Below are 26,687 nucleotides of genomic sequence, written 5' to 3' on the forward strand. Positions count from 1 at the left end.
ATCCTTATTCAGGTGAAACTTCAGAAATCCAACCTAAACTGATCTATGAGACACTCGGTCCATGATGCAAGCCCAGATGTTTCAGCCTCATAATTACTCAGCTGATGAATCCTGAACACCTGCAGAAGGTTCCTGAGCCTTTAGATGGTCTCTCAGTCTGAGCTGGATTACTAACATGGATGGACTTTAGCACCAGATTCTAGTTTTTGCCGTTTCACCTGTATGGCGGATGGAAACAGCTTTGATGAAGGTAATTTTAGGTTCAAAACAAACTGGGAGGAGTGGGAATCCTAACTGGTCTCTGGGTTATTACAGCATTTTTTAATTTGAATATTTGCTGTCAGGAAGAGGATCCTGTTAGCTGCTGCTTCAGCGATCTGGACGTCTAACCAGAAAGGACCCCAGCACCGCACCAGAACCAAACGTTCCTGTTCTAGCAGGTCCGAACCCAACCAGCCTCACACAAAACCTCATCATCCCCAGGGAAGTGGATTCAGGAACCAAATAAATACAAATATGAATCAGCAGATTAAAAAAAAATCACTTTTAATGAACGGTTTACACACACACACGCACACACACACATTTAGAATCTTTACAGTAAGCTTGAATCAGAACACACATCTACACACACCGGTCCTTTTCTGGTGTCTGTAAACTTCTTGTGTCGACTCATTTTTCACAAATGTGCAAATAAGACACGCGCTGGAATCCTTCAGCGTGGAAGTCCAGGATCCTCAGGAGCAGCGGCAGAGCCCCGCCTCCGCTGCTCTGGTCTCTCAGTCTCAAGTAAAGTGCTTCTCTAGTAAAACCTAAACGCTGTGAGCTCTTCCTGCTTCCTGTCATCGCTGGTTGGATGAGATTAAAAACAAACCAACAGACGGAGGACAACACCGGAGTGTCTCTGCGAACAGGCTGAGGCGCCGTTCAGACGGCGGAGGATAGGACGTCACATCCAACCCAACAGGAAGTCATACAAACTCCAGCTTGCTGTGGCCACTGTACAACCCCCAGTGAACCAGAGACAGAATCTTCTCGTTGCCCAGGTCCACCTGCCTCATCTTGTCACAGGTCAGGCAGAGGTTCTCATGGCCCGACACGGGCACCATGCACTCCAGGTCCAGATGGGCCACGTGACCCTTCTTTGCATGGTGGCCATGAAAGCTGTAGTGGAGTCGCGACAGCATCTGCTGCCTCTGGTCCTGCAGGCGCTTGTTCTCGCTGCGCAGCATCCGCAGAGCCAGCATGATGAGCAGCACCAGGATGAGGCCGCCGGCGATGGGCACCGCAATCACCGCTGCCCGGAACCACACCTCCTTGGCCGAAGCCAGCTCCTGCACCCGCGTCACCAGATTTCTGTTTCCGTCAGGCTGGTGCCGACTGTCTGCACACAAACACACAAACACACACACAGTCACGTGTTAGAGCTATACTGGTTCCTGGTCCCATACCAAAGTAACTAGGGGGAAAACAGGACAGACCAGAGACAGGAAGTGAGTCATCTCCTCCCAAATGACAGCCAGATAGAAATCTGAGGTAATAAAGCCCCGCCCACCTTTCCCAGGGTGACACCAGAAACAGTCCCCAGTGGGAAAAGCCAGGGTGCACGTGTCATTACAAAAGAGGATGTGTGATTTTTCTAAAGTGGAAAGGTCAGAGCCGGCGGAGCACGACCCAGAACCCCGCTCCGCTCGCTCCTCACTACCAAGGAAACCTAAACATCACTTGAGTCAACTCAACAGTCATCTGGAAGATGTTTCCAGGTGTCCTTACCTGCAGAGTCCCTGGTGTGTGCAAGGTCATGCAGTCCCTTGTAGTTGCACATGTCGTCATGGCAACACTCCAGCGTCAGGGCTCCACTGACAATGTCCGCAGGTCTTCGACTGACGCTGCACATGTCTGCAGCGCTGCTGGTGGGGTCCAAGCACCCGTGGGTGAGGGGGGAGTTGGCGCTGAGCGGGTCGAGGACCTTCGTGAAGCAGGTGTTCACCTCCGACTTGCACATGTACCCAGTGGCCACACAATGCAGCGCGTCGCAGTAACACCTGATCTCTCCTGGAGATAACAGAAGGTAAATGTTAGCGAGCTAGATGACGTCAGAGGGTTCGCTCTACGGTCCCGTAGGGGTTAAAGGTCAGTTCTCCTAACCAACCGAAGGCCTCACCCTCAGGTTAGCTCCTGTCATCAGACTTAGGTTTCTGCCTCCAATCACACCCACCATCATGAGTGGCTCCAGCTCTACTCAGACCTGGGATGACCCCCCAGCAGCCTTCTCATTAGGGCTCCACAGGCCCACCCCACAACACAGGTGGAGCTGCCGGGACGTCCTTACTGTAGCTATGGTCCCACTGGGAGAAGGAATAATCTAATGACCCAAAATAAATCCCTAATCCAGGATAATTGGGGGGTAACACCGGGCCATCGTTATTACTAATAAGCCTGTGGAATGTTCCAGAAAGGCAGAAAACAAAATCTGATTTTCTTATAAAACACCAGGGTTTAGCCCCAGCCCAGGACCTGACTAACTCCTGGACCACCAGGCCCGTACCTCTGCTCAGGAGGACGGCCATGGCGCACAGCTCCAGTTGTAGCCAAATGGAAACGAGGCTGGATTGACGATCCATTTATCCCGGATTACAGCCAAACTCCGTCCTGCAGGTCCGAGAGAAGTTAGAGGTTTACATGAGGGAACCTTCCAGAAAAACACATTCCTGGGCTCCTTCAGCTCAAACGACTCATCACGTAGGAAAAATCCCCCCGGAGCGTCTCGTCTCCCGCATTGAGGCAGCGGGATTACCGGACCGCCGCCGTTCCTTCTCTGGGTTAGAAGCCCCGGAGCCTCCTCACCGTGCGGAGGAGCCGCTCCCGCTGAAGCAGCACCGCAGAACAACAAAGCCTCAGAACCGAGCTGGTCCACGGAACCGGAGCCTGTCCAGACTGACGGAGGAGGGTCTAAATAAGTACGGGCTCTGAAGGAGCTCCGCCCCCCTCTTCTGATTGGTCAAACACAATAGTAGTCTGCGTAATATCCGGAATGGGTTTTCAAAATAAGAAACGAAAAAGTACAACATGGCTGTGTACAACTCACAGCTATAAATAAGTGAATGAATGAATGAATGAATAAATGAATGTTGTTAGCGCCACCGGCGTGTAACACTGCTCCTGAGCGTTCTTTATTTTTCCAAACCTTGGTTAAAAGCTGGCTGTGGCTGACATCATCACCCCGCTCCACCCATTCATCCATGTTCATTGTCTTTTCGCCTTTTTAATTATCTTATTATTGCTATTTTTGTTTTGCGAAGCGTGTCGTGATGTTTTTTATCCTGAGGGGCGCTTCATAAAAGGTTCTTTCTAATCACCTGTTTACTGACCCATTTAAAACACATTAAATAAATAAATAATCAAATAATATAACTCAGCTCCATTTTCTGATAACCAGTTAGGGTTGGAAGTCATCCTACCGTGTTTACGGGATCAACTGTTTCCAAACAATATTCACTTCTGTTTCTGAAAACAGACTAATTTCCTTTATTTTACTTTCAGTATGTTTCAGTGTTTATTTTCCACATTTGTACCAAAGTAAAGCTGGACTTTCCTACTTGTCACTTTCTAATTTGATCATTGCAGTCCATCCCCTGCTCCACTGTGCAGGGCTGATGATCCAGCTGCTGGCTCACAGATGTGGAAACATGTCTGCAGCACTCACAGGCTCACCAGGTTTCAACACTAAAACCTGTACGTATCAAGATGGCCGAAAATAACGCTTTATGGCGTTCTCTAAACATAAAAGTTGATGTGGTTAAAGGTGAGATGGGGGGGGTGGGGGGCGTCATAAGTCACGTGGTCCGGTAACCGTCACCTTATGGCAGCCAGGCTGACGCCATGCTCCAGGCAGACTGCTGCAGGGAGGAGCCGGCATTACCAACCCAAACGAGCACATGGCGCCACCTAGACCAATACGCACGCGCGCACACATGCATAATTACTCTTTAACAATGAGCAATGCGAAACGCACGCGTTCTGTCAGCCCCAGGTGCTGTCTGCATGTCAGACTTGTTTGTTTGCTTGTTGATTTAAGGGAGCCTCCCAGGTCTGAGCCGGGCCAGAACCGGGTCAGCACTAGTGCCTTGTTCTGCTGCAGCTGCGTGGCTCCTACACAACAGGATGAGGACAGCGCTTCAGGGGACGAAGACACTGCAATTACGGCAATTAAGTTCAATTCCACAGAGGCGCCGCTGCTGCTCCACCCTGAGCTCCGGGGGAGGGGGGGGGGGGGGGGGGGGAACGTAATTTGGAATTCTAGGATGTCCAAGGAAGATCCCGCCTTTCTCGTCTCTGATTGGCTAGAAAGGCTCTGCTACGATTGGCTATTTCATTTAACAGCAAACTGGCTGTCCTGGGCGCTAAGGTCCTTCTGCCACCAGCAGAAAGCTGTTTTGGGGAGTTTAGTAAAGAAAATGTGAACTTAGCGCTATAATAAACATTCTGTCCTGTTTGCAAAATATTTTGTTTCATAAAAAAACTGAAAAACGTAAAATGTGAATTTAAAATCTTGTTGCATTTATCAAACTGTTGGCTCTGAAGCATTAGAGTACATAGGATAAACATATGTGCCTTCCCTGGGTATGACATTTAATAAAACTGCCCTATTCTGCCCAACTGTGTGCATCAGGTCTGGTTCTTATCTAGAATAATGAAAACTGGTGAAAAATAGTTCTAAATCATAATCAGCTTTAACTTAATTTTTGATTACATGATACACATTTAATCTGACGGTGAGAGATGTGCTCTAACTTGTGAACAGCCTTAGCCTATTAAAGCAGGACAGCCTAATAATGAAGTAATAAGGTAACTCCAATAGAGCCAACAGATATAAAGTCAGTCTAGTGTGTGATAAAATGTGACAAGATTTATTAAAAGGTCACATTTTCAGGCTCTTTTATGAAAGAAACTGAACCTGGTTTGTTGCTAAACAGGAAATGATGTTTATTATAGCGATGAGTTCACATTTTCTTCAAAAACTCCTCAAGATCTGGCTGTAAACATAAAAACCTGCGGCCAGGGAAAACTGTTTCCTCTTACACGAAATAGCCAATCGTAGTAGAGCCCTTCCAGCCAATCAGAGGCGAGAAAGGCGGGACCTTCCTTGGACATCCTCGAATTCCAAATGGCGCCTCCGGGGGCGTGATGATGAGGGGGTGTGACTTTTATTTCTCTGTTGTGTGTTATCAGTCTCCACTTTCAGTCCATCAGGTAAATGGTGCCATCTAGCGGCCAGGCCTGGTGGCGGCCACTCAGACCATCCTGTTGCGGGTCTGTTCCTGTTTAACCACAGAGCAGCCCCCACCCTAGCCCTGATTATTTCTGGACCAGAACATGTTGGTTGTTTTTTCTCTCACTGAGATTGTTGTGTTGTCATATGTATTTGTCAGCGCTGAACCTACAGTTATGTAGGCTCATGCATGTTAATGTTTGTGCTATTAACCTCCAGATCTATTTCAGTCAGTGGTTTTTCTTTATTGTCTTGTGAAGAACCTCATGTCATAAGGTGCTTTAGATAAAAATGTTTCTTCTTCTTCTGTGTGTGTGGTGGAAGTGGTAGTAGTGGTGGTGGTAGTGGGGGGGGGGGGTGATGCTTGTTTAAATATCCACTTACTTAAGTATTTTTAAGTTGAAGAATTATAATGTTTTAAGTAAACTCTGCACAGCCGGGCAGACACTGCAACTTTCCACTTATAGCATTCAACTCCATCTCAAACTGTACAAAGTCCTCAGAGCGAAGCTCTCGAGTCGGTTCCTCACACCACGACTCGCATGTGACCTGACTGCTCACGCTGTACGTGTGGTAGCGACGTGTCAGACCTGAAAGTGTGCTAAAAATAGTAGTTTTAACACGACACGTCGAACCCTGGAGTCCGAAATTCCAGAAGACCCAGAGACCGTTGCTACAGCGTTTGTTCCTGGGGCTTGGACATGCAGGGTTGTGTGGGAGTTGGAGAAGGACGAAGAAAAACGTTTTGGGATCCGTGTTACTTTACATGAACACGGAAAACTGGCTTTCCTGACGACCCTTGTCATTGTGCGTGGGGTAAAGTGTAAAAAGAGAAGGAAAAGACGTGTGCTGATGACACACAAGTACCTGTGGAGTGGCGTTGGTACATGGTTCTGGTACATTTGGGTCAGACCACTGCTTCAACAGTGCAATACCCTCACGAGGGATGAGCAAAATATCAAAACATGCCAGAAACTGGTGCGAGCACGCAATATTTGGTTGTGCCTTGTTAATCGTCTCTTGTAACCCCCTCAAAGCTTCTCCCGTGAGAGGAAAATCAGCTAAAAAAAAGTCCAGTGATGACAGCTGGCGCAGACTCCCCTTCTCCCTCTGAAGTCGTCCTCATCAGTGTGGACAGCAGCAGAGATGGGCAGTCTGTCTCCGTCCTGCATGGTCTAGTTTGTCCTTCTCACTGGAATGGAGCACATCTTCACTGCATGAACATCCCATAACACACAGGTAGATGTGTGTCTGAGGTTCAGACAAACTGAAAATCACGGTTTATTGGTCCACACTACTTCCCTTCTTAAAACTAAACTGTGTGTGGTTGTTTAGCCTCATTTCCTGCTGCTGCCCTGGGGGAAACCCCATAGTCCATGTCCCACCCACAGCGCCTCAGGGACAACCGGGACAGAAGACACACAGGTACTATTCTGTTGCTCTAGGGACAAAAACTGGACAGAATGGAGTCATTTTATTTACCAACTCATTACCCCCCCCCCCAATCCATCCACTTTAGTGAGCCCTGATTCTCTTTATTAAAGAGTCAAACCTCCCAACTTTGCTCTGTTTCTTCATAAACCTCAAACAGCTCAGCTCATGGGTGAACTGGTTCATGAGAGCAGATTTTAGAGGTGGTACTAGAGGAGAACCTTTTACCACAACAAGTATTCCAGTACTAAATAAAGCTGAACAGGTATCACTCCACATTCTGTACTATTCACTGGCTTCACCATATTTAAGCTGTTGTGCAGAGATTTGGGGGAATAACTACAAGACCACTAACTCTTAGTTATTCTTCAGAAATTAGGATCATTCATTCAGCGGGCCAAAGTACTCAGTCAGCCACCAACTGTACCAGTTCTCCCTGTCACGTTGTGGGGATGTTTAGGACCCAAATATGCAAATTACCAAGACGACAAGAGGCAGAAGTTGGTTCAAAGTGAAAATCCTTTTATTTGCAGGATAAAATAACAAAAATAAATCCAAGGCAGTGAGCCAAAGTCCAAAAGTCCTGGAGCACAGGACACCCAAAGCTCTCTTAGAGCACAAAAAACCCTAGAGACAAGAAGCTCACTAAGAGCACGAAGACCTGGAGACAAAAGCTCAAACAGAGCACAAACAAACGCTGACAAATACACAATGGACCGACAACCACACAGAGACAAGACAGGGCTTATATACACTGGGAGGATGAGAGGGAGATGAATTGCAGGTGTGTGGGGAGAGAGACCAGGTGAACACTATAACTTAATCAGGGAGGAGGGAGAAAAACATTGGTGGGAAAAACACACTAAATCATGAAAGGCTGTAACAAAGGAAAATGACCTAAGAGAAAAACAAAAGACCAGAAGACATGAACCATAACTAATATTCTAAGGGGAAGCTGACACTAAAGGAAAACACTACAGAAAGAAACTACAGGGGTGTGGCTAAGAGGGGGCCAAGAGGGCACAGGACCTGGGAGAGGGAAGTCTGAGGAGGGAAACCTAGAGGGCAAATGGGGAACACCAGGAGACACATGAGGAAGACGCAGACACTACATATGAGGGCACTAGAAGACACAAAAGGAGCACCTAGATATGAATGAGGACAAAAGGAGACACATGAGGGGAGACGCAGACACAGACCATGACACTCCCACTTACCAAGATGAGGCCACAACCATGAGAGACCTCACCTCTGTCAGTGAGCCCCAGGGCAGCTGTGGCTACGTTGTAGCTCATCACCACTAATGTGTGTATGTGTGTGTGTGAATGGGTGAATGACTGATTGTGTTGTAAAGCACCTTGGGGGGTTGCAGGACTCTAGAAGGTGCTATATCAAATACAGGCCATTTACCAAGATGAGAAAAAAATCTAAACATTCATTATAAAACTGTTGTAAAATAAGTATTTGGTCTCCTACAAACAGACCTGCGAGAGGCTCCTCTGTCCTCCACACGTTACCTGTATTAACGACACCTGCTGGAACACGTTACCTGTATTAACGACACCTGCTGGAACACGTTACCTGTATTAACGACACCTGCTGGAACACGTTACCTGTATTAACGACACCTGCTGGAACTCGTTACCTGTATTAACGACGCCTGCTGGAACTCATTACCTGTATTAACGACACCTGCTGGAACACGTTACCTGTATTAACGACGCCTGCTGGAACTCATTACCTGTATTAACGACACCTGCTGGAACACGTTTACTGTATTAACGACACCTGCTGGAACACGTTTACTGTATTAACGACACCGGCTGGAACACGTTACCTGTATTAACGACACCTGCTGGAACACGTTACCTGCATTAACGACACCTGCTGGAACACGCTACCTGCATTAACGACACCTGCTGGAACACGCTACCTGCATTAACGACACCTGCTGGAACACGTTACCTGTATTAACGACACCTGCTGGAACACGTTTACTGTATTAACGACACCTGCTGGAAGACGTTACCTGTATTAACGACACCTGCTGGAACACGTTACCTGCATTAACGACACCTGCTGGAACACGCTACCTGCATTAACGACACCTGCTGGAACACGTTACCTGTATTAACGACACCTAATGGAACACGTTTACTGTATTAACGACACCTGCTGGAAAACGTTACCTGTATTAACGACACCTGCTGGAACACGTTTACTGTATTAACGACACCTGCTGGAACACGTTACCTGTATTAACGACACCTGCTGGAACACGTTACCTGCATTAACGACACCTGCTGGAACACGTTACCTGTATTAACGAAACCTGCTGGAACACGTTTACTGTATTAACGACACCTGCTGGAACACGTTACCTGTATTAACGACACCTGCTGGAACACGTTACCTGTATTAACGACACCTGCTGGAACATGCTACCTGCATTAACGACACCTGCTGGAACTCGTTACCTGTATTAACGACACCTGCTGGAACACGTTACCTGCATTAACGACACCTGCTGGAACACGTTTACTGTATTAATGACACCTGCTGGAACACGTTACCTGTATTAACGACACCTGCTGGAACACGTTACCTGTATTAACGACACCTGCTGGAACACGCTACCTGCATTAACGACACCTGCTGGAACACGTTACCTGTATTAACGACACCTGCTGAAACACGTTACCTGCATTAACGACACCTGCTGGAACACGTTTACTGTATTAACGACACCTGCTGGAACACGTTACCTGTATTAACGACACCTGCTGGAACACGTTACCTGCATTAACGACACCTGCTGGAACACGTTACCTGCATTAACGACACCTGCTGGAACACGTTACCTGCATTAACGACACCTGCTGGAACACGTTACCTGTATTAATGACACCTGCTGGAACACGTTACCTGCATTAACGACACCTGCTGGAACACGTTACCTGCATTAACGACACCTGCTGGAACACGTTACCTGCATTAACGACACCTGCTGGAACATGTTACCTGTATTAACGACACCTGCTGGAATACGTTACCTGCATTAACGACACCTGCTGGAACACGTTACCTGTATTAACGACACCTGCTGGAACACGTTACCTGTATTAACGACACCTGCTGGAACACGCTACCTGCATTAACGACACCTGCTGGAACACGTTACCTGCATTAACGACACCTGCTGGAACACGTTTACTGTATTAATGACACCTGCTGGAACACGTTACCTGTATTAACGACACCTGCTGGAACACGTTTACTGTATTAATGACACCTGCTGGAACACGTTACCTGTATTAACGACACCTGCTGGAACACGTTACCTGTACTAACGACACCTGCTGGAACACGCTACCTGCATTAACGACACCTGCAGGAACACGTTACCTGTATTAACGACACCTGCTGGAACACGTTACCTTCATTAACGACACCTGCTGGAACACGTTTACTGTATTAACGACACCTGCTGGAACACGTTACCTGTATTAACGACACCTGCTGGAACACGTTACCTGCATTAACGACACCTGCTGGAACACGTTACCTGCATTAACGACACCTGCTGGAACACGTTACCTGCATTAACGACACCTGCTGGAACACGTTACCTGCATTAACGACACCTGCTGGAACACGTTACCTGCATTAACGACACCTGCTGGAACACGTTACCTGTATTAACGACACCTGCTGGAACACGTTACCTGCATTAACGACACCTGCTGGAACACGTTACCTGCATTAACGACACCTGCTGGAACACGTTTACTGTATTAACGACACCTGCTGGAACACGTTACCTGTATTAACGACACCTGCTGGAACACGTTACCTGCATTAACGACACCTGCTGGAACACGTTACCTGCATTAACGACACCTGCTGGAACACGTTACCTGCATTAACGACACCTGCTGCAACACGTTACCTGCATTAACGACACCTGCTGGAACACGTTACCTGCATTAACGACACCTGCTGGAACACGTTACCTGTATTAACGACACCTTCTGGAACACGTTACCTGTATTAACGATACCTGCTGGAACACGTTACCTGCATTAACGACACCTGCTGGAACACGCTACCTGCATTAACGACACCTGCTGGAACACGTTACCTGTATTAACGACACCTGCTGGAACACGTTTGCTGTATTAACGACACCTGCTGGAACACGTTACCTGTATTAACGACACCTGCTGGAACACGTTTACTGTATTAACGACACCTGCTGGAACACGTTACCTGTATTAACGACACCTGCTGGAACACGTTACCTGCATTAACGACACCTGCTGGAACACGTTACCTGTATTAACGACACCTGCTGGAACACATTTACTGTATTAACGACACCTGCTGGAACACGTTACCTGTATTAACGACACCTGCTGGAACACATTACCTGTATTAACGACACCTGCTGGAACATGCTACCTGCATTAACGACACCTGCTGGAACTCGTTACCTGTATTAACGACACCTGCTGGAACACGTTACCTGCATTAACGACACCTGCTGGAACACGTTTACTGTATTAATGACACCTGCTGGAACACGTTACCTGTATTAACGACACCTGCTGGAACACGTTACCTGTATTAACGACACCTGCTGGAACACGCTACCTGCATTAACGACACCTGCTGGAACACGTTACCTGTATTAACGACACCTGCTGAAACACGTTACCTGCATTAACGACACCTGCTGGAACACGTTTACTGTATTAACGACACCTGCTGGAACACGTTACCTGTATTAACGACACCTGCTGGAACACGTTACCTGCATTAACGACACCTGCTGGAACACGTTACCTGCATTAACGACACCTGCTGGAACACGTTACCTGCATTAACGACACCTGCTGGAACACGTTACCTGCATTAATGACACCTGCTGGAACACGTTACCTGTATTAATGACACCTGCTGGAACACGTTACCTGCATTAACGACACCTGCTGGAACACGTTACCTGCATTAACGACACCTGCTGGAACACGTTACCTGCATTAACGACACCTGCTGGAACACGTTACCTGCATTAACGACACCTGCTGGAACACGTTACCTGCATTAACGACACCTGCTGGAACACGTTACCTGTATTAACGACACCTGCTGGAACACGTTAACTGCATTAACGACACCTGCTGGAACACGTTACCTGTATTAACGACACCTGCTGGAACACGTTACCTGTATTAACGACACCTGCTGGAACACGCTACCTGCATTAACGACACCTGCTGGAACACGTTACCTGCATTAACGACACCTGCTGGAACATGTTTACTGTATTAACGACACCTGCTGGAACACGTTACCTGTATTAACGACACCTGCTGGAACACGTTTACTGTATTAATGACACCTGCTGGAACACGTTACCTGTATTAACGACACCTGCTGGAACACGTTACCTGTATTAACGACACCTGCTGGAACACGCTACCTGCATTAACGACACCTGTTGGAACACGTTACCTGTATTAACGACACCTGCTGGAACACGTTACCTGCATTAACGACACCTGCTGGAACACGTTTACTGTATTAACGACACCTGCTGGAACACGTTACCTGTATTAACGACACCTGCTGGAACACGTTACCTGCATTAACGACACCTGCTGGAACACGTTACCTGCATTAACGACACCTGCTGGAACACGTTACCTGCATTAACGACACCTGCTGGAACACGTTACCTGCATTAGCGACACCTGCTGGAACACGTTACCTGTATTAACGACACCTGCTGGAACACGTTACCTGCATTAACGACACCTGCTGGAACACGTTACCTGCATTAACGACACCTGCTGGAACACGTTTACTGTATTAACGACACCTGCTGGAACACGTTACCTGTATTAACGACACCTGCTGGAACACGTTACCTGCATTAACGACACCTGCTGGAACACGTTACCTGCATTAACGACACCTGCTGGAACACGTTACCTGCATTAACGACACCTGCTGCAACACGTTACCTGCATTAACGACACCTGCTGGAACACGTTACCTGCATTAACGACACCTGCTGGAACACGTTACCTGTATTAACGACACCTTCTGGAACACGTTACCTGTATTAACGACACCTGCTGGAACACGTTACCTGTATTAACGACACCTGCTGGAACTCGTTACCTGTATTAACGACACCTGCTGGAACTCGTTACCTGTAATAACGACACCTGCTGGAACACGTTATCAGTATAAAAAGCCGTTTTCACAACCCTGTAGGAAATCTTTGGTGGCAGTTGAAAATCCGTGTTGCCCAGCGACGGCCTCTAAACTTCACTGCTCTATAGGAGATCTTCATGGAGGAATGGGCCAAAATACCAGCAACAGTGTGTGAAAACCTTGTGAAGACTTTGACTTCAGTCATTGCCAACAAAGACATTTATTATTGACTAAATGCTTAGCAAATTTGCAATAACTGAATTAATTAATTTTATAAATAAAATAATTATGTTTCTTTAAAAAGTCAGACCATGTGATTTTCTGCTTTCATTTCTCATTTCGTCTCTCATAGTTGAGGCATGCTTGACCAAAACCTCTCACCACCAAAACAGTTTCTTCCTCTGCAGTCGGACCCATGAAGGATAATCATAGACCTGCCCACTCCAGCTGCTTTGTTCCAGTCACATGACCTGGTGTCGTGTTTGCACCTGAACTGAACCGCTCTGACTAGTACCTACACTGACTTGTATAAAGTAGCTGCTTCTCTAGTTATTGATTCCCTATATTATTATATTATGTTATATAATATTATATAATATTATATTATATTATATTATATTATATTATTGTGTTTATTTCTTAATTCTAACTTTTGTTCATCATTTATTTTTTTGCACCAAGTATCGCAGCAGTTCTCTAATGTTGTGATTCTCTGGCAATAAAACCTTCTGATTCTGGTTGTGGGATCTCTATGATGACAATCCAGGCTTCTCATTTTTTTAACCGACACAACTGGAGGCTGACTGAATACTTCTTTGCCCCACTGTAAAGTAGGTCATAGGGATCATGGACATTCACTTTTGAATACACAGATTAAAGTTTATATAACTTGTGGAATATCAAACAGCATATACGTTTTATATGGCTAAAACTAATATACAGCGGGATGTGAAGGTTTGGGCAGCCTTGTTAATCTTCATGATTTTCCTGTATAAATCGTGGATTGTTACAATAAAATATTCCAGTTAAATATAACATCTAGGAGACACAGCTAGGTGATGTTTGAGAAGTGAAACTAAGTTTAGAGGATTTACAGAAAGCGTTCAATAACTGTTGAAACTAAAATAGTCAGATGCGTAAATTTGGGCACCACAAAAGGAAATGAACTGAATTTTTAGTAGATCTTCCTTCAGCAGAAATAACAGCCTCTAAACTCTTCCTGTAGCTTCCAATGACAGTCTGGATTCTGGTTGAAGGTCTTCTGGATCATTCTTCTTCACAAAACATCTCTAGTTCATTCAGGTCTGATGAATGCCTTAGTAGAGTTTAAGCAGAGTTTAGGGTCATTGTGTTGTTGAAAGATCCAGCTCCAGGTTTGACGCTGAGTCCTGGACATTGGTCTCCAGAATCTGCTGATAGTGAGTGGAATCCATGCGTCCCTCAACTTTAACAAGGTTCCAAGTCCATGCACTGGCCACACAGCCCACAGCATGATGGAATCACCACCATGTTTTACTGTAGGTAGCAGGTGTTTTTCTTGGAATGCTGTGATTTTCCTCCCTGCATAACACCCCTTGTTCTCCCCAAATAACTCTGTTTTAGTTTCATCTGTGTGTGTGTGTGTGTGTGTGTGTGTGTGTGTGTGTGTGTGTGTGTGTGTGTGTGTGTGTGTGTGTGTGTGTGTGTGTGTGTGTGTGTGTGTGTGTGTGTGTGTCCTATATGAAATATTTAACTGAATTTTTTTTTCCTAACAACCAATGATTTGCAGGAAAATCATGAAAATCTGGGGGGTGGGAGGAGTTTGGCGAGACCATAGAGAAAGACTATTGATCAGCTCCAAAAAGGTTCTGGCAAACCAACCGGTGCCTCAGGGGAGGAAGGCAGCAACTTGCTCACACTGTTTACAGTGGGGATGGGGAGCTGTTGACGTCAACTGCGGCTATAGTCAGGCGGTTGAAGGAATACTTTGAGGAGCTCCTCAATCCCACCGACACGCATTCCGAGGAGGAACCAGAGCTGGGAGAACTGGGGATGGACTGTACAATTTCTGGGGCAGAAGTCGCTGAGGTAGTTGTAACGTGAGGAAGTATGGGTTTTCTGGGCCAAAGGTTGTATTTGCCCGGCTGGGTCAGAGCTAGGTCACGCAGCACCTTCACCCACAGATTAAGACCTAAGCCGCCAGCAAGTCTGAAAGAATTCACAACAGCCGAACACCTGCTCTCCAGAAGAAGGACTTCAACCCACAGTCTAGTCATAATAAAACAGAGTCTTAAACTTTCTTCATTATAAATGTTAAATAATCACTTGATCACTTTGCTCATTATAAATGTATTTTAATCAAATGAATTATTATTATGCTTTGGGTAATCATAATGAACTATAATGAATCAGTACTTAAATAATGTTTTTGAAGATGTTTAGCAATGACCTTCACACTTCCTCACACAGGTCCGTATCCATTGTAACTCAAAACACATTTGCTCTGACGCACAACAAGTTTGCTTTGGGAAGAGAAGTGGTTTTGGTAAGTTAGGTCAGAACAAGAGTGAGAACGGAAGAGAGCGGAAGTGTGGAACGAACACCACGGGGAAAGGAGCCCTGCCGGCTTCCTATTCCCCCCCCCCCCCCCCCCCCCCACACTATTTCTGTCAAGCCAGACAGAATAGCTGAAATGCAACCGCTAACGCAGACTCGTCCCAGAGTCTTTTGATTTCTGAGTTAATTTAAACATGAGAAAGCGCATCTGCCGAACGCTTCAGCAACGTGTACCGAGGACAACTCTGGACCGGATCATCGCACACCTTTGTCTCCTCTGCCAGCCAAGGTGTGACCTGGATAACACATCCTCCGATGTCCGGATCTAAAAGAGGGTCCTAAGTACGGTGAGGCAGAACACAACAGATAGCGTTATGATGCTGGTTTTCTAATAAGAACTAAAGTTTAATTGCAAAACATCATTTTTCACTCAGTTCAACTTTTCTCTCCCTGAAGCAATCTCAGACACATACTTGCACGCATTCATAATTCCATCATTCTCAAATCTTAGCACATCCAACACAAGGTCTATTTGTGCAAGCTTAAATTATCAACTGTTAAAGATTGTCCAACAAGGTTGCCAATGTAGATTATTTTTCCTATGATTGTCATTTCAAATTGTTAGTTTAAATTGAAGAATTAAAACTCAAATTTTAAACTTGTCTTTTCATTGAACTGAAACACAGACAAACGGATATGATCGTCAGTTTATCGATGAAAATAACCTTTGAGTCTTCTTATCTCTATAACATTTGGTTATTAATTTGTAAAAATTAATATTCCAGATTATTATGTAGAATGGTTTATCTTTCATAAAAGAGCCTACAACCATTACGCTACATAGTCAAACAACTACGCAGCAGCGGAGATCCTGGGGTGGATGAGATCTGACCTGGGTATCTCAAGGCTTTGGATGTTGTAGGACTGTCTAGGTTGACACGTCTCTGCAACATTGCGTGGTCATCGGGGGCAGTTCCTGTGGAGTTGCAGACCGGAGCGGTGGTCCCAATTTTTAAAAAGGGGGACCAGAGGGTGTGTTCCAAATATAGGGGGATCACACTCCTCAGCCTCCCGGGAAAAGTCTACTCCGGGGCAAGGGTGCAGATAGGATTTTCAAACTGGGTGGTACAAAGTTCCAATGTTAATGTTAATAAAAAGTAATGGTAAAAGGAAAAAACAGTCATGGATGACTAAAGGAATAAAAAAATGCTTGTGCAAAGAAAAATAAATTGTTTATGGGTGTTTCTTAAAATTGCAAACAAAAGAAGCTGAAGACAAAGATAAAAAATATAAAAATAAATTAACAACGATAATTAGGAAACAAAAAAATAATTACTATGGTGAACTATTGAATAAGAATAAAGATAACATAAAAGCTACATGGGGAATAATAAATAGTGTGACAAATAAAGATAAAACTAAATCAATAATTCCTAATTGCTTTGTCAAGGAGAATAAAGACATTCATAATTTTAAAGAAATCACAAATGAATTTAATGCATTTTTTTGTAAATGTAGGTGCGAATTTGGCAAGTAACAAACCAATAATGGAAGATAAACTGAAGACAGTAGTTAATAATGTTAATAGTATTTTCCTTGACAAGGTAGAAAAAGAAGAAATAAGGAACATTGTAAAAAGCTGCAGAAATAAACAATCAACTGATTATGAGGACTTGGATATGATGACTGTAAAAGCTATAGTAGAATCTGTTATTGATCCGTTTACTTATATTTGTAATCTGTCACTTTCAACAGGAATTTTCCCTGACACAATGAAAATTGCTAAGGTGGTTCCATTGTTTAAGGATGGGGATAAGCTACTCGGTACTGTTTTATTTGCTGATGACACAACATTGTTCTATTCAGGGTCAGATATTAATGAAGTAACTAGAGTGATAAATGATGAACTGATAAAAGTTAACAACTGGTTTGACATAAACAGACTTTCACTGAATCTTAATAAAACAAATTTTATATTGTTTAATGACAGAGACAACAAAAACGTAACAATAAAAACAAATTGAATGGACATTCAAAGGGTGAAAGAAACAAAATTTTTAGGAGTCATGTTTGATGAAGCTATCACCTGGAAGTCACACATAGGTTATAACAGAGGAAAATTGCCAAAGCCATTGCAGTACTACATAAAGTTAAGTTTTTACTGAATAGTTCTGGATTGCTGACATTGTATAACTCATTAATTGTTCCATACTTGACTTACTGTGTAGAAATATGGGGATCCACATGTAAAACTCATACACAACCACTGTTTATTCTTCAGAAAAGAGCATTGAGAATCATTAATAACAATCACTATAGAGATCCATCCAATCCGTTATTCATCAAATATAAACTACTGAAATTTATGATCTAGTGAATATGAAAATATTGCAAACAATGTATAAAGCTAAAACCAATACGTTACCCACCAACATTCAGAAAATGTTTGAAAAAAGTGTTGTGTGGTGGGGTGAGTACTCCTCCATCTCAATAACATCTTTGAGTTCTTCATTTCAGGAGAGGGAACTCACCAGCTGCGGGGCATTAGTAATCAGCGGCAGCTGCAGCTCCTCAGGTCATCCGCAGCAGAGCTCTATTTAAGAGGAGAGGGAACTACTACACTTTGCTGGATGATTAGCTACTCACGGTAGTATCTGGCCTCTCATTCTAGGATAATGCTTGGTTTCTACTCTGATAATTTGCTGTTACAGTCATTGGAAATTTTTGGATAATTCCTGGATTCTTGTGTTGGATCTTTTTGGACTCAAGTTTGTATTTTTCTCCAGGATTCCTGGACAACCTTCCCTGACGCTCTGGGTTTGTTGGATCTGATCCTCCATCCGAGAAGCAGAACCAGTACTGGATTACTCACCTGGAAAGAACCATAACCTACCTGGACTTCAGTTTGCCTCTCCTCGTATCCTCTGCCACCCCGCCTGGCTCCCTCTCCTGGACTCACTCCTTCACCACACCTGCCCTCCTCAAACCTCCTCCACCTGCAGAACTTTGGACTCTCTCTGGCTCCAGCTAATCTGGGACTATTCCAGGGACACTTTTTGTTAGATTCCTGCAATAAATCATTGTTTTGAACTTTCCACCCTTTCATGTGATGATTCTTCATGTTGTGGGTTAAACACATTCCCAGGAACATGACCAAGAGTCAGTAATTAAAATGAGCTGAAGTATTTAAAAAACCGAAAATTAGAACAGAATAAAGGAAATGACTATCTCTGTAAATGGCGTGAGAATATGGAACAACCTTACCAAAGACAAAACAAAGTCAATAGAAAATATCTTTAAAAATTTATCAAATCAAGTGTATTACAGAACTACAATAACCTACATTCAGTTGGTGTCTGATTAGGTCTGTAAGTTACAAGAATATAAAATCTTTTTTTTTTTTTTGTATTGTATGGAAGTATTAAGTTTGGTTTGTAAATAGGGGCATATATTTCTTCTTTCTACCCCTTTTCATTCAAATTGTTCATGTGTTTTTTTTATTGTTTGTATATATATATATATATTTAAACACTTTGAATGAAACAAAGAAAAAAAAAAGTACCCTCCCCCCCCACACACACGCACGCACGTACACGTACACAAACTATTGCAAGAGCCTTAACTAGAGCTCAGTCAGTTTGTGTAATTTCATCCAATGGTTTACAAAAAAACTAACACTATTATACGTGTTTGAAGCCATTGTGCAATGGAACACTGGCAACAAAGCTCTGCCTGATCAACACTACCCAAGTCAGTTATTTGTTATTCTCCCAGTCAATTACTAACCACAACCTCATGCTTTATGCAAAACATTAAATGATTTTCAGCATACCAATCTTTACAGAAAACATAAAAGCCCGATGTAAAAAAAAACTGCACATATATTTAAAAAACGATATTCACTTATCACTTAGCGCAGTGGTTCCCAAAGTTTTCAGCCTCTGACCAACAGATGCTCCTTTGTAATGTTACGTTATTTAGAAATTTTCATTATATTTGGAAAGTTTTAATATATATATATATAGAGAGAGAGAGAAAACGCGTTCTGGGTGAAAGAGTTGTTTTGCAGCTGAACTAAGTTATTTCTAAAGGGGAACAGCATATGGACGCAATCTGCCGGAAGTGCCTACCTCACCCAGTTAGGAGACACCTGGCTACAAATGCAAAGTAAGAGACGTGTTTCACATCATTTAGCTAATATCATGCTTGGAGCAAGTGTTATGTTTGGTACGGACAGTTTTTGCACTGCAGACCCGGTTCTGAACTAGACTCAGAGTCTGATTAGAACATGTTCTTGTTTGATTCCTTACACCGCGTTAGCTCTCATCACATCACTCACTAGCACATACTGTATGTAGGGCAGGTTTAGTACATGATCTAAGTTGTTAAAAGAGAGATGTAAGGAACCACCTTTTGTCAAGCTTTTTGACAGGTCTATTGTTCTTTGACCTTTATGCCCCAAACCACCCTTCAACAAACTTGACAGGTGTATTGTTCTTTGACTTTTATGCCCTTCCCCCAAACCACCTTACGTCAAACTTGACAGGTGTATTGTTTTATGACCTTTTGTGATATGATCTTTAATGACCCTACATGACAAGAAATGAATTGATGACTGTTGTGTAATGACGCATGAAGTTATTGTTTGTAATCCCCTTTTGTCAAGATGTATATTGATGATCTGCTTTGATCTGCACCACTTTACATCAAGTTAGGATTGATAACTCTTTTGTGTTAGCACCACAGTTCCCACAGCCCCTCCCTTTCATACGTAATACCCCATATCCCTCTCTCAAACCCTGCTTGCCTCTTTAAAAGCTCGGATCCATTTCAGCGGACAGACTGAGAACGTATCAGAATTGTGAAAGGCCGAAGAAATACCATACTATAGGTTATAAATTGTAAGTCGCTTTGGATAAAAGCGTCTGCCAAATAAATAAACATAAACATAAACCTATGACACTAAGGAGTTGTGTCTAATCCATGATGTGGCTGAGGACGAACCTCTCAAGCCATATTTATCACATTCAGCAGTTCTCTCCTACAGTGACTGGGCAGTGCTCAACCTTGCAGTTCCACGCAGGGTGTACAAAGACGATCGTGAGAGACCTCGTCCGGCTGTAAAACGCAACAGGCCGCAAGCTCTTCCATCGCTGGATGAAATCCAGAACACCGTGACAGCTTTCAGCGCTTCATGGAAGGGGCTGGAGGATGCGGATGGGCAGTGGATTTTCAAGGTCTCGGTCCAGGAGAGAGGATCGGAGCTCTTTTTTGTGCTGGAAAATGTGCATGCTGAATTCAGTATTTACCGCCTTTTACAGGTTGTACCATTCGAGGCCTGGTGTGAGAAAATAGATGAAGTGGGGGATCGTATCACTTCACTTTTTCGTACCAGCCGCTGCTGGAATGACATTCAGACAGTGCAAAAAAGCTGGAATTCTAAGCCCCGCCTCAGAAGGAGGAGAAGGAGCAGCGGTCGCATCATCAAACCACGCCCCCCACCCATAACTAGTTATAAAGAGCTTTCAGCTAGAAACCATTTCATCCCAGACAATCTAGCACATCAGCATGATGGGTTTCTACACTCAGTCAACCCTTGATGAACTATGGACCCCGGACAGCTTTTCCTCGCAACCGAGCTGGGTGCTAGCCGCTTCATCACCTCCGAGATACAACAGCAGTCCGCGGCCCACGTCATCGCCACAACCATCATGCTTTCCGGGGGATAACTTCCCACGGCTCCCTACAATCAAGGAGGCTCCGGAGACCGTCTCTGCTAACGTACCATTCAGACCCTGGATCGACGAGACTCCGGCGAGTCCTGATACTCCACATCCTTCAGAGACATCAATCCCTGACCCGCCACCAGTTTCGCCTCAACCTGCTCAGGAGGACAGTGTGCAACAGCAGCAGCAGCAGACCCTCGACATCCAAAGCACCGGTGAGGAGCCTCTAAGTCTGCCTGACTGGGTGTTTTCAGAAGACAAGGTGGACCGAGTGTAGCGTGATGAAGGTTCTCTGATTTGTGGCAAAGGTCACATTTGCCCAGCTGGGTCAAACAGTACTTTTGAATCTACAGATTAACCCAAGGAGCCACGATGTCTGCTCAGGATCATAACATTATATCTGCTGTTCCGTCCAGAAGGACACTTCAAGTCACGATGACAATAATTAGATAATAATTAATACTCATTGATTTTATTACTGTTTAATATAATCACCATAACATGATCACTTGGTTCAGTATAAAGGTATTTTAATTACATGAAATGAATTAATGCTTTGGGTATAATAATGATTAATTATAATAATGATGACAGTAAAAGATGTGTTCAGCATATCAGAAGGTCAAGTTCACCTCATCCAGCTAACACAGAGTTCAGATAAACAATAACTGCATCACATCTTTTTGACGCATGATCAAGCTTTCTTCCGGAGAGAGTGGGAGTGATCTGAGAGCTTTTGGTAAAACTAACCATCACAGATTCCATCCAGTTCTTGAACCAACGCAGGAGGAAAGGGAACGGCCGTCCCAAACCTCCACCTGATGTTCTAAGTCACGCCGACCAGAATAGCTAAAGAATAAACGAAACCGTCACCAGCTAACGAAGACTCTGCCAGAGTCATTGATTTCTGAAGTTAAGTTAAGATGAGAACGTCCATCTGCCAACCGCTTGATAAGCCGTGTACCCAGGACAACTCTGGACCAGACGATTGGACACTCGTGTCTTCCCTGCCAGCCCCGAGTGTCATCTTGGATGAACCACATCCTCCAGATCTCCGGATCCACAAGAGGGTCCTGTTTGGGTGAGGTAGAATACGAGAATGTGTTTGATGCTGTTTCTCTCAAAATAACAGTTATCTGCAAAACATCACTTCCATCCAGAACGCTTTTTATTCTCTCTGAGATAAACTGTCAGAACCCAAGTCCCCAAACCAGCCTCTCCCAGCTAGCCGGCTTCCACCATGAACCACAACTCCCAGCATGCCCCTCGCGGGGATTCCCTCCACGTCGCACCTACGTCACGAACCGCGACTATATACGGAAGTCGCCTCCCCAGCTCACCACTCAGTCATTGTTTCTTCGGATCTATGATCAGAGTTTCCAAGCCACCGATCCATCGTACTTCTGGAAAACCCAGCATTTCCGTGTCACTTCATTGATGCTCGAACGCTTGGGGATTCCTAGATTAAACAGAGAGCCGGCGTTTCACCGACGCTATCACTTCCGCGTCTGTGAGACCACGCTCTCCACAAGCTCAACTCCCGTATCCAGCCGACCAGTCTGACAGGATGACTGAGTCCATTAACCCCGCGGAGTTTGAGCAAATGAAGGCGATAGTTCAGCTCCACACCTTGGTTGATCGGCTCAACACCAAGGTGAACTCCCTGACGACCTCACCCTTCAGTTGACCACATCCCTCAATGCTCTCCAGCAGCAAGCCCTCGCTCCACCTAAGGAGGAGCGGCAGTTCAGCCTACCGGAGAGGTGGAATGGAGAGGTTGGGAGCCCAGATGGTCTGCTTACCTCCCTCAATATGCAATTCGAGTGCCAACCAGGACGCTTCCCCACTGCCCGCTCTTGGGTTGCACACCTCACCTCCCTGCTTTCTGGACGCACTCAGGAGTGGGCCGCTGCTCTTTATAATTCTAAATCCCCTGCCTGCAATGACTATGCTGCTTTTGTGGCCGCCCTCAGAAAGACCTTCGTTCCACCCAGTAGCGAAGTGGGGGCTGAAGCATGTCTCTTAAAGCTCCGCCAACGTGAATGCTCTGTGTGCGCCTATGTGTCAGAGTTTCGCACCATCGCGGCCAAGCTACAGTGGGATGACTCTGCCCTTCGAGCTGTCTTCTTGGAGGGGTTGGCGCCTTACATCCGTGACGAGATGGCGGGAAGAGAACTGCCCCAGACCCTGGATGAGGTTGCCGACCTGGCGTTGCGCATCGACCAGCGGGTTCTGGTTCGACCCAGGTCATCCACTCGCCCACTCAGAGTGCCCGGACTTCTTCCTCGTTCACCAATGCCAGCTTCCAGACCCACTTCTACTGAAGAGCCTATGCAGCTAGGCCACCTTCCCCCGGAGGAGAGACAGCGACGGTGGCGCGAGGGCCTCTGTGCCTATTGTGGCTCTCCCGACCACCGGCGCCTGGACTGCCCATTACGGCCGGGAAACGGAGGAACCCACTGAGTATCGGGGTAGCTCAGCCCGGGTCACCCTCTGCCTCTACCTCTTCCCACCGACTCCTCCTTCCTGTCACCCTCCTACACGACGAGACCTCACATCAGGTACATGCTCTGGTGGACTCGGGGGGCGCCGACAACTTAATGGATGTGGATCTGGCTAAATGCCTACGGATCCCCCTGACTCCCCTGGAACGAGTTATTCTGGTGACCTCGGTGGACGGCAGACCTCTCCAGCCCTATCCTGTTCAAGACCGAACCGAGTCACTCCAGATGGTCCTCCAAGGCCACCGGGAAACCCTCCACTTTCTCATCATCTCCGCTCCCTCCTCTCCTCTAATCTTGGGGTTCCCCTGGCTCCGTCTCCACAACCCCCAGATGTCCTGGTCCCAGAACCGCCTTTTAGGCTGGGGGACCCAGTGCCAGGCCCACCTCTCTCCTCCTCCGTCCATGGCAGACCGCCCGGCTGGTGGTCTTGGTCCTCTACCACCCAATCTGCCACTACCCTATCGAGACCTGGCTGCAGTCTTCGATAAGCGACGCGCCACCAAACTGCCGCCTCACCGCCCATTTGATATGGAGAGGCTACAACCAGGTACCAGTCCTCCCCGTGGGCGCCTTTTCTCTCTCCCTCCGAATCCAGAGCTATGGAGGAGTATATCAACCAGGCCCTCCAGCAGGGTTTCATCCGACCCTCTTCTTCCCCGGGTGCTGCAGGCTTCTTCTTTGTGAAGAAAAAGGAAGGTGACCTTCGTCCCTGTAGAGACTACTGGGGTCTAAACAAGATCACTATCAGGGACCGCCATCCCCTGCCACTCCTCACGACTGCTCTGGACTCCATCTCCCAGGCGCGGATATTCACAAAATTGGACCTCCAGGGCGCCTACAATCTGGTCCGCATCAAAGCTGGGGATGAGTGGAAGACCGCATTCATCACCCCCACCGGTCATTGGGAGTACCAGGTCATGCCCTTCGGGTTGTGCAATAGCCCCGCTGTATTTCAACGCCTCATTAACGATGTTCTCTGCGACATGCTGGGCCGGTGGGTGTTTGCCTACCTGGATGACATCTTAATTTACTCCAAGTCCGAGGCCGAACACCTCCACCATGTTCGTGCCGTCCTGACCCGGCTCCTGAGCAACAACCTATACTGCAAGCCCGATAAATGCTCATTCCACCAGCGGACCATCTCATTCCTGGGCTTCATGATCTTGGATCAGGGCAAAATCATGGACCCTCAGAAGGTCCAGGAGGTAGCTGACTGGCCCCTTCCTACGAGCCTAAAACAGCTACAGAGATTTCTGGGCTTCTGCAACTTTTACTGCCGTTTTATTAAGAACTTCAGCACCACTGTGGCACCGCTCACCACCCTCACCCAACCAAGCCCCCCCGGCCAACCATTCCGTCTAACTCCAGACGCAATTTGGACCTTCCGCCACCTGGTCACCCGGTTCACGTCGGCCCCTATCCTCCGCCATCCAGAGACTACGGAGCGCTTCGTTGTCGAAGTCGATGCCTCGGACGTCGTGCCGGTGCCATCCTGTCCCAAGGCGGGCCCGACAACAGACTCCATCCCTGCGCCTGCTTCTCTAGGAAGTTTTCCGCCACCCAGCAGGAGTATGGCGTGGGTGATCGGGAACTGCTGGCCATAAAATGGGTGCTGGAGGAGTGGAAACAGTGGCTTCTAGGTACCACCCAGCCTTTCACTATCTGGGCGAACAACCAGAACCTGACTCACATTCAATCCGCCAAGCAACTCAATCCTCGCCAGGCCCGCTGGGCCCTCTTCTTCGAGCCCTATGAGTTCCATCTTGCCTACCGCCCTGGAACTATGAACCAGAAGGCTGATGCCCTCTCCCGCCAGTTCACACACTCCACACCCACGTCCGAGCCCGCACCAATTCTCCCAGAGCACCAATTCCTGGCCCACCCAAGGTGGTTGTTGGAGGAGGATATCCAGAACGCCCTCCGGGACGACCCCGCACCTCCAGAGACCCCCGCGGGTCGTCTCTATGTCCCTACATCCTGTCGCCGCGAGGCGCTCTCCTGGGCCCACTCGTCACGCCTGTCTGGCCATGCGGGGTTCTCTCGAACTCTGAAGTTCCTCCAATGAGCACTCTGGTGGCCTTGCATGGCAAGGGATGTTAAGGAATACACTAACACCTGTGACATCTGCGCCCGCTCCAAAACACCGAGCCAGGCCCCTGTTGGTGTCCTCAGACCTCTTCCGGTGCCCAGCCGTCCGTGGTCCCACGTGGGTCTGGATTTTGTGACAGGACTCCCCCCGGTCAACAACCTCAACACGGTCCTCACAGTCACTGACCGGTTTTCTAAGGCGGTCCACTTCATCGCCCTTCCGGGTCTCCCTTCGGCCCGACGCACTGCGGAACTATTCCTAGAGAACGTGGTGCGCCTTCACGGCTTCCCTGTCGATGTGGTCTCCGACCGAGGTCCCCAGTTTACGGCCCGATTCTGGAAAGCCTTTTGCCACCTAATGGGAGCATCGGTCAGCCTATCCTCAGGCTATCACCCACAGACCAATGGTCAAACGGAGCGGGCCAACCAACAGTTGGGTTGATACCTCCGGTGCTTTGTCTCGGCTCAACCCTCTCAATGGCCTAAATACCTCCTCTGGGCAGGACTGTCCCACAATCTTCACACCTCTTCAACCACTCATATGTCCCCTTTCGAGGTCTGCTATGGCTACCAACCCCCGGTCTTCGCCCACCAGGAGCCCGAAGTTGCTGTACCTGCCACGCAATCCCTGGTGAGGCGCTGCAAGAACGCCTGGATCAAAGCACGAGGCACGAGCTTCCATCACCCGAGCCAATGCCCGTTATGCTCGCCAACATCTCCGCCGTCACCGTCCTGGACCCTCCTCTGTTCCTGGGGATAAGGTCTGGGTGTCCACCGCGGACCTCCGTTTCCATGCTGGATCCAAAAAGCTCGCTCCCCGGTTCCTCAGGCCTTACACAATACAGAAGGTCATCAACCCAGTCTCATACTGGCTGCGGTTACCAGCGACTCTCCGCATTCATCCCA

General features: G+C 46.6%; 1 protein-coding gene and 1 long non-coding RNA gene across 3 annotated transcripts; one reads left to right on the top strand and one right to left on the bottom strand.

Moving 5' to 3' along the window:
* Positions 1–760: 760 nt before the first annotated feature.
* On the bottom strand, positions 761–2,680 carry bambia (BMP and activin membrane-bound inhibitor (Xenopus laevis) homolog a). Its single transcript, XM_070553314.1, has 3 exons — positions 2,549–2,680; positions 1,774–2,055; positions 761–1,384 (listed from the first exon to the last, which is right to left on the bottom strand). Exons 1-3 carry the CDS (start codon positions 2,622–2,624, stop codon positions 972–974), a joined length of 771 nt encoding a protein of 256 aa, XP_070409415.1. The 5' UTR covers positions 2,625–2,680; the 3' UTR covers positions 761–971.
* Positions 2,681–15,564: 12,884 nt separating this feature from the next.
* Positions 15,565–18,558, top strand: LOC139070559 (uncharacterized). 2 transcript variants are annotated; one of them, XR_011521050.1, is made up of 3 exons: positions 15,565–15,810; positions 17,981–18,110; positions 18,250–18,558. It is a non-coding gene; the product is annotated as an uncharacterized lncRNA (long non-coding RNA). The 2 variants fall into 2 exon arrangements; XR_011521049.1 differs by having other exon boundaries at positions 17,981–18,558.
* The last annotated feature ends 8,129 nt before the right edge of the window (positions 18,559–26,687 follow it).

The sequence above is a fragment of the Nothobranchius furzeri genome, chromosome 7 (assembly GCF_043380555.1).
Source record: "Nothobranchius furzeri strain GRZ-AD chromosome 7, NfurGRZ-RIMD1, whole genome shotgun sequence".
Classification (NCBI taxonomy): domain Eukaryota; kingdom Metazoa; phylum Chordata; class Actinopteri; order Cyprinodontiformes; family Nothobranchiidae; genus Nothobranchius; species Nothobranchius furzeri.

What these genes read in the sequence shown, in the direction of transcription:
- bambia (XM_070553314.1), bottom strand. Translation starts at nt 2,624, where the DNA reads ATGGATCGTCAATCCAGCCTCGTTTCCATTTGGCTACAACTGGAGCTG. An exon ending in GGCCGTCCTCCTGAGCAGAG is followed by an intron (nt 2,056 to 2,548) that starts GTACGGGCCTGG and finishes TGTTATCTCCAG; the next exon opens with GAGAGATCAGGTGTTACTGC. An exon ending in ACACACCAGGGACTCTGCAG is followed by an intron (nt 1,385 to 1,773) that starts GTAAGGACACCT and finishes GTTTGTGTGCAG; the next exon opens with ACAGTCGGCACCAGCCTGAC.